At 34.9% G+C, this 16829-nt stretch overlaps 1 protein-coding gene across 1 annotated transcript; it reads left to right on the top strand.

Annotated features, from left to right (window-relative positions):
• The first annotated feature begins 5845 nt into the window (after positions 1-5845).
• LOC120013436 (1-aminocyclopropane-1-carboxylate synthase-like) lies at positions 5846-7789 on the top strand. Its single transcript, XM_038865241.1, has 3 exons — positions 5846-6247; positions 6369-6529; positions 6638-7789. The coding sequence occupies exons 1-3, from the start codon at positions 5969-5971 to the stop codon at positions 7605-7607; spliced, it is 1410 nt and encodes a 469-aa protein (XP_038721169.1). The 5' UTR covers positions 5846-5968; the 3' UTR covers positions 7608-7789.
• The last annotated feature ends 9040 nt before the right edge of the window (positions 7790-16829 follow it).

A 16829-nucleotide genomic window follows, 5' to 3' on the forward strand; every position in this document is an offset into this window, starting at 1 on the left:
TTTTTGATGTTATGTGTTTTGGGATGTTGTAAATGATGGATTTGAGTGAGTTGAACTTATGCTTGGGAGTTTTGTAAAAAATCTTAAAGGGTTCTCATGAGTTAATGTCACAAATGTTCTTATTTAATGTCTTTTATTGAGATTTGAACTTCTTAGTTAACTAAGAATATTTTTGTGTGAAAAAAAAAAAAAATGTTTTATCAAACCCATGAGGCCATGACAACACGCCATTGCTTATGGGCTTAAACGAGTTCATAAAATTTGATTTCACATTTTTTTTTATGCGTAAACGGAGAATAGAGAAAGGGAAACACACAAAAGATTTATGATCGTTTCAAAATAACATGAGGGCGATTTAAGGACAGAACATGTCATTATTTTCAAAATTGATTGATTTAGAGTAACACAGAGCCCTATATAAATATTTAATTTCACTTAAATCTCTAAAAATTTATTCACTGGCTAGTGCTCGGGGGTTGCTCCATTCCATTCCAAATAGGGTGACAGCCTCATGTACCATGAAGAAAACCTGCAACGTGCAACCTGTGAAGCGGCACGCCGGCACGAGGAAACATAGGCTCATGGTGTGAACTGTGAACAGAACAACAGGTTAAGCTTCACATAGGGACGGGGTCCAGTTCTCACTTGGGCATGGGCCCAAATACAGGGTAGCATGCCTGACCCGTCTGGATTGGGCCTTGGATTCCTTATCATGCTTGGACCACCACAATGAGTGTAAAAACGCTCTCCTTTGAGTCTCATTACTCGCAGACTCGTCATCATAAAGTCAAGTGAAGTCTCTAAGTCAATTTGAGATGTTGTTGTTGTCCCTTCTCAATTGATATGTTAACAAGACACAACATTTGAAAGCAATACAATATCTGAGCCCTGTGGATTGAAATATACAATATATATCGTAAGCATGTGCATAAAAAACAACACCCGTATGTCACATATGAAAGAAATTAACGATCAATTAATTATGGGGCCTTTAATTAAGAGCTAGCAAGAACTCTCCAGTCTCCATTAATTCCAAGGGGTAATTAATAAGCATATATCTATCAGTATTGGTAGGCCATCAAACTTTAAGAAGATTCACTATCAAGCTAGGCTGGACTGATGTGGTTGCATTACAGCAAGCTCGCTGTGCATGGCATTGTTTGATTGGTGTTTTATTGAGATGGATGGGAAAACTGGATCAAATAATTAGCTAAAGCTAGGAGGAACAGGTTTCAGAGCGTATGTGCTTTGATGTGTATGGTTTGTGGTACACTCCATGCTTCACTATCACCTACCCACTTGGACAAAAATCTAGAGACCTTGACGCTGAAACATTAATCAACGATGGCACTATAGTTAATGCCTTAATTGGTTCCTCACCATTCTCAATTGTATATAGTAGTCTTTGGACACGACTAGCTTTGGTAACATGTACTCTAGCTAGTATGCCAACTCTACCTAATGAGTTAACCTTTTTACATTCCATATATATATATATATATGAATATATGCATTTAGTAGATGATCTTATGCATGCATGCAAGCTGAAAGAGGTAAGATTTCACTTGAGGAATTATCATTCTCTTGCTTACGCACATATATAATAACTACATACATGTTAATCATCAACACATTGTTCATGTCAGTTTAGAATGGTTCCAATTACTAGATAAACACATCAGCCATCGATCTTTCCTATACAAGAAAATGAAAGTAACACAACACGTATACATATATTTATAACGTACGGACTACGTAGCTATAGCATTGAATTGACCATTCATATATGGCACTCTTGCACACATCACTTCTTATTCAAGCATTAATACAACACTTGGGAAGTCGCAGCAAGGATATATAGATAGATAGATACAAACAACGCTAATTACACGTAACATCATCCATCGATCGTAGTTGAATTTTCTTTGGATAAGTCTTAATTCCTTTACGACGTTTTCAATATTAAAGTCAAATGCTTGAAAAATTTTAAAAATATCTCCACACATGCAGTTGAATTCAGCTGGAATTTACGTCTATGTTGCTTGTAAATGTTAATTTTATTAGATTAGCAGATGAGGATAGTCTTCGTTGACCTCCTAGTGAAGTGCCAAGAGGAGGGGGCCTACGTTATTGAAGAAGGGAAGGCAAATGGTCCATGACAATGTCTCCTAGGAAGTATGTGGAAGAATGAACTAATAACGTGAAATAACATGTTAGTTGTCACCGATGGAGTAGTGTCTTCATAATATATATATATATATGGTCCATTGAGCCTACATTCTCTAATCAAAGAATTGAATGATTGAGAGGGGCCACGTGGTTTTGTAGTAAAAATAGGGTTATTATTGCATGTGAAACCCTCTTTTAAATGCCCCCACCACCATATCAATAACAAAACCCTAGTTTTAATTATATAAATTCATAGTATACTATGCCTCGATCGACCGGAAAGACAGTGCAATTTGAGAAGTTAAATGATAATGATTAATGGGTATCAATTAATTAATTAATAAAAGCATAACATAAGCCAAAATGTTTATGCACCTTGTGCCACCGTGGAGGGGTACCAATTCATATCAAGTCTTGGAGTTTATCGACAAATTAAGACAATAATTTGTGAGTCCAATGGAGGGCTATTAGGGATTTCTAATCATGTCTTTGCATTGTCTACCTAAGAGGGTTGCTTAAATGCTCTCAAAGCTTGCATCAATCATATCATTCTAGCTATATGGGAATTGGGACACCCCATTAATTAATTTTACTAGGCATATGTGGAATGGTAAGGAAGAATTAACGCAGGGACCACGTAAGCATTTTGATTTTGGCTTCATGTAGCTTTCAAGAAATTAATTGTGTCTTCAATCAGCATCCCCATTTTTTTTAAGATAGCAATTGATGTTCTCATTGCACTATAAACATGACAATTTTTTTATTTTTTTTTAATTTTTTAACTTTTCATTATGGATCGATCGGTGTTGGTAAATCAGAGGTCGACATTCCTACATAGTGGTACATTTTAGCATAGCCTGATCAACTACTATATGATTCATTTATAGTATTATTATTATGAGAAGTGAGAAGAGTACCCAATTATATATACGACTTTAGTATACTCAAGGCTTTTGTGATTCTAAAATCTGAAAAAGCTAAGGAGCTCTTGTGATCTAGTGGTAACTAATTTTTTATAATAACACTTTTTTTTTGATAATCGGAGAATCACCTAGCCTAACACGAGGTTTGATTCTTATCGTACAAACAATTGATTAAGAATATTACGAAAAAAATAAAATTCTCAAAGAGGTAGGTCAGATATATATGTACAACCTTGCATAAAAAAGTTAATTCTCTATTGGAAATTTTTTGTACAGTTGAATTGTCCCCAAAAAAAAAAAAGACATTAATTATTTTGTGGTCACAACACTCGGACAATCGTACTGTATTTGAGAAACTCACGCAACCAGACAAAAATTGAGGGAACTAATAGCACATTTTTTTTTTCTCAAGGTATGTTTGATTCCAAGTTGATTTGGACTGCATGTTTCTTGAATACTACTACATGGGACGGCCCTCATCACAGGCTGATGATAACCGTCAGATTAATGCGAATCAAAAATCAAAGTTTGATCAGCTTAATTGCAGGAAAAATGGAGAAAGGAATATTAACAAAAGGAGAAAAGTAGAAGGAACAAGTGAGGTTTTCCTCTACTCTTTCTAGGGTTACTTCACAGCAGCTTCGCATAGTGAGTGTCCAGCAAAACCCTACAAAAATCCCAGAAAGGATCGAGAAAAAGTAATATGTAATCATGCGCTGTCCCTCACTTTTGTTGAATCAAATGTACTAAATATATAGCAAAGTAAGATTATACCAAAAAGATGATTCAAAAAGACATTTAAAATATGTGAGTTGATTTCCCCCCACCACCTCACCCACACCTACCTTACCATCATAAAGTCTTTCTCCTTTTTTATATTAGCTTCTTTTTGTAACGTAGAAAGGACTTCTTCATTGGTGAGGATTTACCCATTATTACTATACTCATTAATTATGCTTCAATAACCAACCTTATTTGCAAACAAATCTGGTAGCCAAAACGGAGGGCGGACATTGGTTACAAGTTGTTTTAGCAAACATTCATCACCGTGAGTAGGGCCGTCAAAGAAATAGTGTCAAACCGATCAATTGCTCAGTTATTTAAAAATATATGTTAGTGAGGATCGATCGAAAAGCCGAAAAAACAGACCAAATTGTCAATAACCGACCGATTGTTCGATTATATTTATGTCAAAAAACCGATCAAGGATTCCCCTAACGTGAGTGCCGATACAAGATTGTTATTATCAAGCATCAAGACATGATATTTTGGGTCATGTTACTTACAGTTGTAGGTATGTAGATGTAGTCCATTATTTTGCTATAGTCGGGAACCCACTTGATAGGGAACCTTTGTTATATTTGAACAATACCAACAAAAAAAGAAGCAAAGCCAGCCAAGCTCCATCAAGTAGTAGAAAGTTTTCACAGTGCTATTTATTGTCATTTTTCAATGATATTGTTGTTGTACAACTTGCATCTTGGCTTGATCCCCGTCAAAATAAATTTTACATTAGTGGAAAATATTCAAGAACAAACAGGTTTTTTTTGTTCCAGTGAAGTGCCTATACATTTTTGTAACGTCTATGCATGCATTGTTCCCACTAGAAAAATGAATTCTTTATGTTAATTTGACTTGAACGAACAAGAAAAATATAGAAATCAAAATGAAAGAACAAAGATTACAAAGATTGTTTGGTTGTTTGGATCTTTTATTAGAAAAGAACCAACATTAAGGAGAAATGGGAGGTTAAAGAGGGAGAAAATGGCCGACATGGGTTAGATGGGTATAACGGTGCAAGGGAGCATATGGACCCTCCTTGCACACTCTTAAGTCAAGAGTCCAAAGTTTGTATTGGGGGACTTTGGTGTGGGGTCACTCAATTCCCTGCTATTCTCAATGAGATTTGCTGTCGGTGTGGCTTTCAAACACCCAGTCGCACTTGGGTTTATCTCAATTTTTGTTTCTCAATTTTGTTTTCATCAGAAATCCCAAAATCTAAATTCAAGGCATTTTGGATGAATCCCACGCGACTATGTTGCTGGTGGAGCGCACTTAATATGACCATAATTATTATAAGTGTTTTTGTGATAATTCACTAATTAATTTGTCAATTAGAATACAACACATTATAATATTATATCATCATCATCATCCGAGTTCGGCTAGCTACGTGTTTTGTTTTTTCCACTCATTTCTATTTAGAATTATACTTTCATCAACTCTTATTAAATCCATATCATTTTTTTTGTATTTCGAATCATGTTTTTTTAGGTCTTTCTATTCACTTCATACTCTCTACTATATACAAATACTCTCGATTCCCCTCACCATTGCACTATCATCTCTACGTTATACATGCACATATTATCTTGCACATATTATCTTAAACGATTTTATCGTAACGTATATTCAATTGGTAGTACTTCTACCTTAAATCTAATACTCTCACTTCGTTTGACCACACATTCAACAAAACATTCACATTTTTGTTATATTTATTTATTTTATATGTTTGTATGTACTTTTTAAATGTAATGTAATTATGGAAATCCGTGATGTGTTCGGGACGGTGCTAAAGCGCGTAGAAATAAATTAAATAATAGGAGTTCGATAAATAAAGTGGTACTAAAAAATGAAAATCTTGTCTCCATGGTCAAAAGTGTCTTTGTCAAGCTGTCGTGGCTTTGGTCCGTTGTTAAGGTAGTATATATATGCAATAGACTTCTTCACTACTACACCAACCAAAAACCTTCAATTCAATTCCATTCCATCCAAAGACTTGGAAACACTCCTTTCTCTTTCTCATTCTCATTCTCAATTCTTGTGTGTTAATCTTGAAATTCAGGATATATTTGGCCTTTTCTAACACAGAAATGACGTTGTTGTCTAGAAAAGCCACGTGCAACTCTCATGGGCAAGATTCATCATACTTCCTAGGATGGCAGGAATATGAGAAGAACCCATACCATGAAATCAACAATCCCAATGGCATCATTCAGATGGGTCTTGCAGAAAATCAGCTCTCCTTTGATCTTCTCGAGTCCTGGCTTGCAAAGAACCCTGACGCAGCTGGGTTCAAGAGAGATGGCCAATCCATATTCAGAGAGCTCGCCCTCTTCCAGGATTATCACGGCATGCCAGCCTTCAAAAATGTAAGCTTAATTAAGACCCTCTCTCCCTCTCTTTCAATATATATATATATGGTAAAATATTTGGTCTTTTATTTAAATTGGCACAAAAATTTATAATTATGGTTTGAAAATGACTTTGCAGGCATTGGTGGATTTTATGTCAGAAATAAGAGGCAACAAAGTCTCCTTTGATCCCAACAAGATAGTCCTCACTGCCGGTGCAACTAGTGCCAATGAGACCCTCATGTTTTGTCTTGCTGACCCCGGCGACGCCTTTCTTATTCCAACACCATACTATCCAGGGTATGTAAAATTAATAGTACTAAATTTTTTGATATCTACAATATCAAGTCGCGTATCTTTTGCATGAAAAATTACGTTACTGATCTTTTTTCTTTAATTGTGTTGCAGATTTGATAGAGATCTCAAGTGGCGAACAGGGGTTGAGATTGTACCAATTCACTGTACAAGCTCCAATGGCTTTCAAATTACTGAACCAGCTCTCCAACAAGCCTACCAAGAAGCACAACAACGTAACTTGAGAGTCAAAGGTGTCCTTGTAACCAACCCCTCCAATCCACTCGGTACCTCAATGACTCGAGCTGAACTCAATCTCCTCCTCAACTTCATTACTGAGAAAGAGATTCATCTCATAAGTGACGAGATTTATTCGGGAACCGTTTTTAGCTCTCCGGGGTTTGTATCCATCATGGAAGTTCTCAAGGAGAGGAAATGTGATATTAACACTAGTCAAGTATGGAACCAAGTCCACATAGTGTACAGTCTCTCAAAAGACCTTGGTCTCCCTGGTTTCCGAGTTGGCGCAATCTATTCCAACGATGACATGGTTGTAGCCGCAGCGACAAAGATGTCAAGTTTTGGACTTGTTTCATCACAAACTCAGTATCTTCTCTCTGCAATGCTATCCGATAAAAAGTTTACGAAGAAGTACGTAAAGGAGAACCAAAAGAGGCTTAAACAAAGACAACAAATGCTTGTCTCGGGGCTTGATAAAGCGGGCATAAGCTGCCTTAAAAGTAATTCTGGCTTGTTTTGTTGGGTTGACATGCGACATCTCTTGAGGACCAATACTTTTGAAGCTGAGCTTGAGCTATGGAGAAAGATTGTCTACGAAGTTCGCTTGAACATCTCCCCTGGCTCTTCCTGCCATTGCACCGAGCCAGGCTGGTTTAGAGTTTGCTTTGCCAACATGTCCGAAGAAACTCTAAGCCTTGCAATGGAAAGATTGAAGACATATGTGGACTCCATCACCATTAATAATAGCAACAACCACCGTAACGCCAAAAGTTCTAGAAGGAGGTCACTCACAAAGTGGGTTTTCCGGCTATCGTTTGACGACCGTGAGCCTGAACAACGATAGTCTGGTGTCTAGCAACGATCAAGTTTTTTTTTTTTTTGCCAAAAAATGTTTTGGTTGATTCTCTCTTTCTTTATTTTATTTTTCTTAAAAGATATATTGTAGAAACTAGAAAGTGCACTCGGTCCCATGTGGATTAGAAGTGGCTCTAGCTTTGTTTATACAATTTGTCAAGTTCTCCTGCCGAGAGAAAATCATCTCCAATTCTTTTAAAACTATATATATGTGTGTGTGTGTGATACGGTGTGATTATTATAATATTAAAACATGTAACATCATTTGATGCAAAAGAAAGATCCATTTTTTTCTTCTCATTAGTCATCTCTATACTATATGCGTGTGTGAATGGTGGCACCGGGGCTAGATAAATGGCTAAAGACGGTGAGTGATAATTCTCTCAGCCTCAGCCGACCATTGTCGGTATCACTGTTTTAATGGCGACTCTTAACGTTGTTTAAGCCGAATGAAAAGGGCTAATTAAGATGAGAGTTTAGCAACGTGTGCAATCTTTGTGCCGGTCAACGCCCCCTACAAGTCAAAAGGGCATGAGTACCTGCTTCTAGTAGTAATTCTCACCGTTTTCTTTTCCCCATAAATGGAGGCGCATTAATTCGTCTTAGTTATCATCATATATGCGTTTGAAAGAAAGAGAGATTTCATTAATTAACTGTGTTGCTGCCTGCTGGGGTAGTTTAAACTTTAAACTTTAAAGTCATTTCCAACTCTATACGCAAACTTCCTGCCCGAGAAATGTTTGAGAGTCCAAGGCCTTATTGATTAGTGCTTTGACAATTTTATCTTCTCACGCGGTTTTCAACATGCATTCGAGACTGCTCTTCAAATCGAGGGCGAAGGTAGACATTAATTTCGTTTACTACTAATAAGGACAATTCAATTACGAAAATCGTTAGCCTCAATTAAAAATCCAACAAATCAGCGGTTTTGTATCTCAAAATCTCCTATCATATCAAGATATGCAATATTTTTTTTCACAATTATTAACAAATTATAAATCACAGTCCATAGTAATAATAGATTAGTAGTCCACCTAGAGCACAATAATGATTAGTATATATTGCAACGACTTTGTGAAAAATATTTGGAGGCAACTCTTATCATGCAAATATGGCAAGACTCATCATTGCATGGAAAATATAGTAATGGAAGTAAGCATTTGTAAAGAATAATGACATCCATTATATTACACATTCTACTAATGGTAGTAGTCATAATATAAAATCATAGACTATTTCGATATAGCAGTTACAACTTACAACAAGGTAGGGTTTCGTTCAGTTTTATTAATAAACTCCAATAATTACTAATTAACTAAGCCAACTAAATCATCCTCTTGATCCTTTATATGATAACATATTGCTTGGTATCTTATGCGCTGGACATGAGATCTACGGATTCCGGCACTTGGGGATAAGAGTGTTTGGATTGTTGATGATGTGTGTGTTCAAGTGTGTCCGGACTTACTGTTAGACCAAAGATTCTTGATATGAGAATTCTTGCACCGAATCTGACATTTTCACCAAATAAGCTGTGTGCAATATGAAAACACAAAACTGTTGGTACGAGGTTGCCTTCCGAGAAAATAACTTATAATTTATCTTGTGCCAAACGAGAAAAACATGAGATAGAAGATTAAGACGGGAATGAAAGAACTTCTGTAAACAAAATGAAAACAGCACATCACTAAAATGCATCTCAAATTTCATTAACTAGTAATACATCATGGAATGTATTGAGGTGGATGTGGGAATATTAGGAACATGCATCCTCCTCCACTTTCCTGGATTGTAGGTTTTGTGCTTGTGATTGAGGGAATTAAGGGAAAATGACTAGCAATCGTCATATTGATAATGCTCCTGTATGCTTGAACGTGAGAAGGCTTCTTCTTCCTCAAAATGCTAGACAAACGTGGTTCTAACATCCGGTTGGCGTGCAGTTGCTAGAGATGTGTCTGGGACTTTTTAGGAATGTGTAGGCTGCAAACTCCTAAGTCTCATAAACTTCTTCTGTGCTTATCTAATTGAAATCTCGGTTTCCATTTAACAAACTGTTTTAAATCATAATAAAACAATTATGACAACAACTCCCTTTATCGTAATCTTTCAAATATAGTTCTTCATATATCCCTGATTTCCAACAATTACCTCTTGGATTTCAGCTCATATAACCCCAGATTTCCTACAAAATGAACAAACTTTAATTTAAAATCCACTTGCCCTTGTCACTTGTCCACTGGTAATCGGTTGACCATCGTCAATTGAGGACCCTACACTGCCACATGTCAGCAGATGATTAGAGGTCATTTTTGGTACAAACATATAGTGTATGTATATAGACTTCATAAATGTTATAAGGACTAACTAACTAAACCGACTAAAGATCTTTTGATCCTTTATATATGATGACATATAATAGAGTGTGTATATATATATATATATATATATATATATATATATATATATATTCTTAAATGTAATAGAAAATATATATTGATTATTATTGAGGTCAATTATGTCCATAGGTAGCGTAACCGAGATATGCTAACATGCATTTATAATTTAATAACTACCAACCAAAAATTATGTAGCATTTTAATAAATGTACAAATCGACTAAATTTTGGTATGACGTCGCTTTTCCATATGATTCCTTGAAATTTCAAGCAAACGTATATTTAGTGTTTTTTTTGAGAAGAAGAGTTTTTTTTTGAAAGAAACGTATATTTAGTTATTACATAAAATATATAGCATTGGAGATTTTCTTTGGGCCATGATTTTATTAAAGAAGATTGGATTCTCATCATTTTTCTTAAATCATTGATGATAGACAATAATGTTCGAAATACATTAATAATTTCGAGTTTCATATAACGTACTTCTCATTCTCAAGAAACAACAAATTAATAAGAACATTTTTTTTAAAAAAAATGAACTAATTTAATTATTTTTTGGGGTTTTCCAGGATCTGCTGACTTATACCTGTCAAAACGGTCCATGATCCTTGCATGTGATGAGAGTTGGTAGTTCTCCTCGGTGGGTGAGGACAAATATAATATTATAATACTTAAAATTAGCATCTTATAATTAAAAATTATATATAATTAAGGGTTGTTGGACTAAGTTTAGCACACTATAGTGCCTTAATTTGATTATATAAAACCTTTTGGTCATATCTCTCTCTCATAATGTCCAAACCAAATGTCAATCCCGTTTTTGTGGGCGCATAATTAGCTTAATTTTTATAAAAAAATCCGAGTTTTTGGGCGGTTGATTATATATTATAAGTTCGAGACTCGTAATTAATATTTTTTTTGGGGTAATGTTATGTATGAAATGTCAGGAACAATAAAAAAAATTAGGCATGTCATGTGTTTATGTCAAGCTTAACTTTGACTACCAGAATAAATAAAAATTACCCTTTTGCATGTTATAACTATATATTTTTGCACTGGAAAATTGTTTTGTTGGCGGTTTTAATTTAGATGATAGACAAAGCAGTACAGAGGATGTGATATTACAGCTTTAATTATGTAATTAACATATTAATTCGCCTTTTCATAGAGACAAGAAAAGAAATGATAAAGAAGGATTTGTGTCTACGAGTTCTTAAAACACCAACATTACAATTAGACAACAGCCACTGGAACGCTGCCTACACTGCCACTAATGTCCAGACAATGACAAGAAATTAAGTCCGCAACTGATTAATTATACGTATTCTTTATCCATACAAATTAAATCTTAGTTAATGAATTAACCTCAATTATCTCCCACGGCCCCCACCTCTAGCTAGAGGCTAGCTAGAAGAACTACATATATATATATATATATATATATATTTCAAATTTATGAGGTAGTTGTTTTTCTGTTGAAAGGGGGCCAATAGAGAACAAATTAGATTACGTGAGTATGGGAGTCATGTGGGTTTCACATGAGCAAGCCCAGAGATGGGAGAACCACATGTTGGATAACATAGAGCACCTGCAACAACAAATTAAATACGCAAATATATACATATATATGTGTATATATATATGTATGTATATATTGTATGATAAATTCATGAGAAGGGTGTAAGGGAAAATCAGTGTGTGTTTTTCAAAACCTGATGTTATGACCTCCATTTGGTAATGCTTTGACTGAAGGAGACAAAGAGGGCCATGTGAACATGTCTCTGGTAAAGAGTTTCTTAATAATCAATCGGGGGGGGGTCCCGCGCATGGTGTGTTGTGTATGAATCCTTATTTGAATGATTGATGTAACGAGAAGATCTCCATATATAGCCACCAGCAACTTGTTGTTGCCGTTTGTCTTTGTTTACGATTGACTATCAAAGCTATGACTGGAAGATGAATATGTGGGGGGCCAAAAACAACTCTTCATGCTAGTTTAAGGCAGTTCCAATCTTTTCTAAATAGTCCAATTTATTTACTGTGAATTATAAACCAAATTGGTGTACAAGACTCTCACAGTAGGCGGAGTCAAGGACAAGAAAGATGCACAAATGTTACACCCTTTCGACTCTACCACTGTGCCACATGTTTGTTGGTATAAATTTTCAAAATATCTGATATTTAAATTCATTGTTTTCGTGTTACAACTAATTATAAGTATATATGAATAACATAGTCAGAATTTTCTCCATGCCTGATAGTCAGTAGTCACGTGCATTAGTCAGTCATCGCAGTATGTATAAATGTAGAACCATTATTAGCTCTTTGCGGCTAGCATGTTTTAAACGAAGGATACATACATACATATATATATATATGCAGCTCTGCCTTGAAAATTTACGTATGTAGCAAGAAAGTCAATAGTTGTTAACTACTATTTTTGACCCGTAATCGAATGTGTAAAATGAGAGAGAAAAAAACAAAACTAGCTAGGGTGACATTCTTCGCGTGGGAGCTCAAAGGGTTGAAACTTGTTATGAATGCATGCGGCTACTTCTTCATAAACAATAGTGCATGGCACAATATTTTCAAAAGCTCGATCCAGTATTGGTTCGGGTTTTGCCCCAAAATTGACCTGCAAATATGGAACCCTCTAATTCAAAGAATTCGAGGGCTTAGCTCATACACAGACAAAAGAAAATATCGACAACGACTTTTCGTCAACAACATCTCAATCGAGGTGGTTAAGACATATACTTGAATTGGGTGATACTCAAGTTTGAACCCACACTCTAAAAAAAAAAGGATGACGACTTCTCCTTTTCTAAGTTGCACTTGACAACAATGCCAACTAAATTGATCATCCACATATAGTAGGCCTTACCTAGATACCCAATCGGCATAAATCAACATGGTGAACGTCGTTAATTAAGTTAAAATAAAAGTGAAAGTGCAATTAAAGGTTAAACACACATCTCTTTCGAGGATATGAATATTCCTGCAATATTATTCTAAGTGTATATATATTTGATGCAGAAGATCTCTAGTGAAAGGTGACTGGTCATTCTTCTATCTCAAATCGCCTGGATACAAAGCTATGAAACGTGTTACATGTACTAACACATTCTTTATTAGCATGATGCGTTTTAAAATCGTGTAGATGTCAGGCCCCAACGCAAACAATATTGTCCTAGTGGTCTATAGTTACATTCGTAATTACTTGAAAAGAAGAGCACACAAGGTATCTATATATGCAAAAGGCCACTGGTCTCCATCAATTAGGGTTTATATCCTATTTATAAACAATCACGTACAGTAAACACACACCGCCTTTCTGAAACATATATGCAACTACTTTCTCCAACATCTTGCTTATTTAGCTGTCTTTGCTGCCTCCCAAATGGAGGGAATATCCCTAGATTTCCTGCTCAAACATTATTTGATGCAAACCTAAAGGGTTTGGGGTTTTTTTGGTCATCCTCACACGTACTATGGTCTCCATTGATCCTGACATAAGGAATCGAGCTTTTTAGTTCGAGCATAACTTTTGAATGAAAAAAAATAAAAAAAAAAGGCTCTGCTGATTAAAACAAATAAATACATGTATATGACTATCGATTGATCCTGACATTATGTTCTGTTGTTTGTCTTTGATTAGCAATGAATTAGTGGACGCTGGTTCATGGAGCTCACGTGATATGGTGAGAGTAAGACCCAAAAGAGCCCACTATCCTAGACCCACTTGCGTGCAGCCAAATATTGACAGGATTTGAATGGCTCAATGAGGCAAACTGGGTCGGAACAACTCAAGTTTCAATTATGGACCATTCTTGGTGCCAATAGTTTGGGTTGGGCCTAGAGATGATCTAACCCTCAATTACCTCCTTTAATCAAAACAGCCCATCAGCTTTTAATTCTTATAATGGGTTTGGATAAAAAAAAAAACCTATAACAGTTACAGTACATATATATATATTATAAATAAATTTAAAGTGAGAATCCATCTGACGTCATTCATTTGATGTAAGTGTGCCCCTACACATGATGGGACCTGCATGGAAATGAAGTGCGGGATCCCGCATACGAGAAACCCGCTATATATCTGTGTTGTTGTGTGTGTATATTATTTCTTGAAGAATTGGTTTTTGTTTTGACATGAATTGCTTTCTTTCACTGATTCTGAGGTTGTCATGAAATAATTATTCCCTTCTGGAACTGAAATTTGGAGGACACAATTAAGCTCGATAACCTAAACGTACTCTCACTTGTTTTTGTTGGATTGCTTAATATATAATGTGAAAAAACGCAAATTGACTCATTCAATAACAAAAAGAAACAAAACCATCTGATTGTCCAAACAGATCCAAACAACAAACTTGCAATAGAAAATTAAAAAGAGGCATATGAAGCCTGATGGTATCAAGAAATTAGTGGAGCAGCCAGCCTCTTCTTCCTGGAAACAGAATAACAAAAAAAAAAATATATATATATATATATATGTTTATTTTCACAAGAAACCAATAGTTTAGTATAATAAGAACAACTTTGAAGATGAGAAAGAAAATCTATGTACGCATGCATCTTAGTGAGTGTCAATGTCAATAATTAAAAAAACAACGTCGGAATTAAATAATTTGGTTTTATTAAATATTAAAATAAAAAGCTTTGCAAGAAGGTTTTGTCGCTTATCGGGTGACCTTAAGGCTTGAATGGAGGTTCCTTTTTGTTGTTATTAGAGTAATTGGAGCGTTGAAAGAAATTATATATTGGAATTCCAATATATATTTTCTTTTTTCTGGGTTGTATGGGGGGTAGCTAGGAGTCTCTTTCTCTTCGGATTCTTCTTGTCCAAGTTTATTCCAGTTTGGCTTATCCAATATTAATTAAGTGTTAAACAATATTTTTTTTATTAATCATGGAATGAAGAATACATTTCATAGGTTTCATGCTATTAAGTAATTAGCCAAGTGGCTTCATCCCTTTGATAATTGGTAATGATGTCATTGCTTACTGTAATTAACCAAACACACTCTTAATATGTATATTTATTAATGTATGTATTTTACTTTATTCATATGGTGGAAATGATGTGTTGTTTGTTAAGCCTCTTCATGATAAAGAAACAACTCAACAAGTTGAACTAAGTGATCATCAAGGCTGCTAATTAATATTAGTTAAAATTTTAATATTGATTTGACAGTTGGCCGTGAGCTTTAACTTGCGCATAATATAGACAAAATTAAGAAAGCAAACATTTCTAAGTCATGTCAAACAACTTTACTTTTTAATTTTTTAAAAAAGGTGTATATATAGCTTTTGGCCTACCAAAGAAAATCAATGTTGGTATGAAAGTCAAGAGGGAAATCAGATTCAATCTATAATTAACCACTACTTAGTGATATTAGTCAATCTAGGCTTTGTGCGGGGAGGCACCATTTGACATATATATATATATATATAGATATAGATATAGATATAGTGACAACTTAATAAGTCATCGCCATCGACATGAAACAGCTAATAACATGCAAGGGAGGAATTGTTGATGACATCATGATTTGGGAAGGACTCGTTCATGGGATCAATGGTGAGGAAATACATATCTTAGAATGACGTGAGTAGAAGCTGACTGAATCATGCGTGAATTGGATTTGGACGACATTGTTCAAATGAGTGAAGAAAATAAAATCATATATAATTAAAGACATGCAGTTAGGTACGAGTCTTTATCAATCATCCTATATCTATACATTCGTATATTAATTATGCGGTGTCTTGTCTATGTGACATATGCATATATATATCATGCCCTGTATATATATATGGTCTATGCATGAGTAGTATAGCCTAAGAGGAGCTCTTGGTTGCTTTAATTTTGGTGTCCATTAATCTTTGATCTAATTATTTTTTGACATTTTATGGAAATTAAGATCATTTGACTGAGCAAATACTTTTCAGTGTCCGTTGAAGACATGGTCGATTTTGTTTTTAACTTAATTAGTGGCCGCTGATGTAACACTTTGACCTGAGATAGGAGCACAAATAGGGTCTCTCAAAACTTTAATTAGTGTTTGATTCAAAAAGTATTCGAAAGACAAAATGTAATTGATAGTTGTATTAGAAATCCACACAATATATGGTTTTGGGTTTACGCTTCTATGCATATATCAAATCCGCACCGTTTTGTTTCTTCCAAATTCAACAAGTGGGCGAAGGCCCAACTCATCAAATTTGAGAAAAAGTTTAATTGATTTGTAAAGAGTGGACTTATCTTTATAATAAGGAATAAACCACACATTTTTTACGATGTGGGATAACAAGTTGATAGTGTAAATTAAGTGAAATATATGGGGGCTGGCTTGAATATAATGGATTCTGCCATAGTTAACCCCCTCGACACACACTTTGCAAATACAAAATAAAAATTGATTTGAAATACATAAACTTAAAATCAGATTGATTGTTGGTCTTTGTTTTTTGTGGTTGGGACAATACATCTAGATGGAGTGTCAACATTATGCTTTCACAGAGACTATTTGATACTGAAGACATGAAGATAACAATAAAGCATGCAGCTTTTGAAATCACTCCAGCAACACTTTTATATATATTTGCCTTGTCATGGCAATTAATCTTGGATTGAAGACACTAGTCTTGACAGTGTAAATAAAAACTAACAATATATATTATTGTTATTCCAGTCCAAATAGAAGATGAAAGTATAAAATATGCATATAACTCATAACTAAGAGAGGTATCAGAAAATGATGGGCCACATTAAGATGGATAAGACAAGTACAAATTGAAACAAACAAC

This window comes from Tripterygium wilfordii, chromosome 13 (assembly GCF_013401445.1).
Source record: "Tripterygium wilfordii isolate XIE 37 chromosome 13, ASM1340144v1, whole genome shotgun sequence".
NCBI classification, from domain to species: Eukaryota; Viridiplantae; Streptophyta; class Magnoliopsida; order Celastrales; family Celastraceae; genus Tripterygium; species Tripterygium wilfordii.

Excerpts from the sequence above, each read along its gene's own strand:
- LOC120013436 (XM_038865241.1), top strand. The coding sequence starts at position 5,969 with ATGACGTTGTTGTCTAGAAAAGCCACGTGCAACTCTCATGGGCAAGAT. Across the intron at positions 6,248-6,368 it reads GCATGCCAGCCTTCAAAAAT|GCATTGGTGGATTTTATGTC; the intron begins GTAAGCTTAATT and ends ATGACTTTGCAG. Across the intron at positions 6,530-6,637 it reads CCAACACCATACTATCCAGG|ATTTGATAGAGATCTCAAGT; the intron begins GTATGTAAAATT and ends ATTGTGTTGCAG.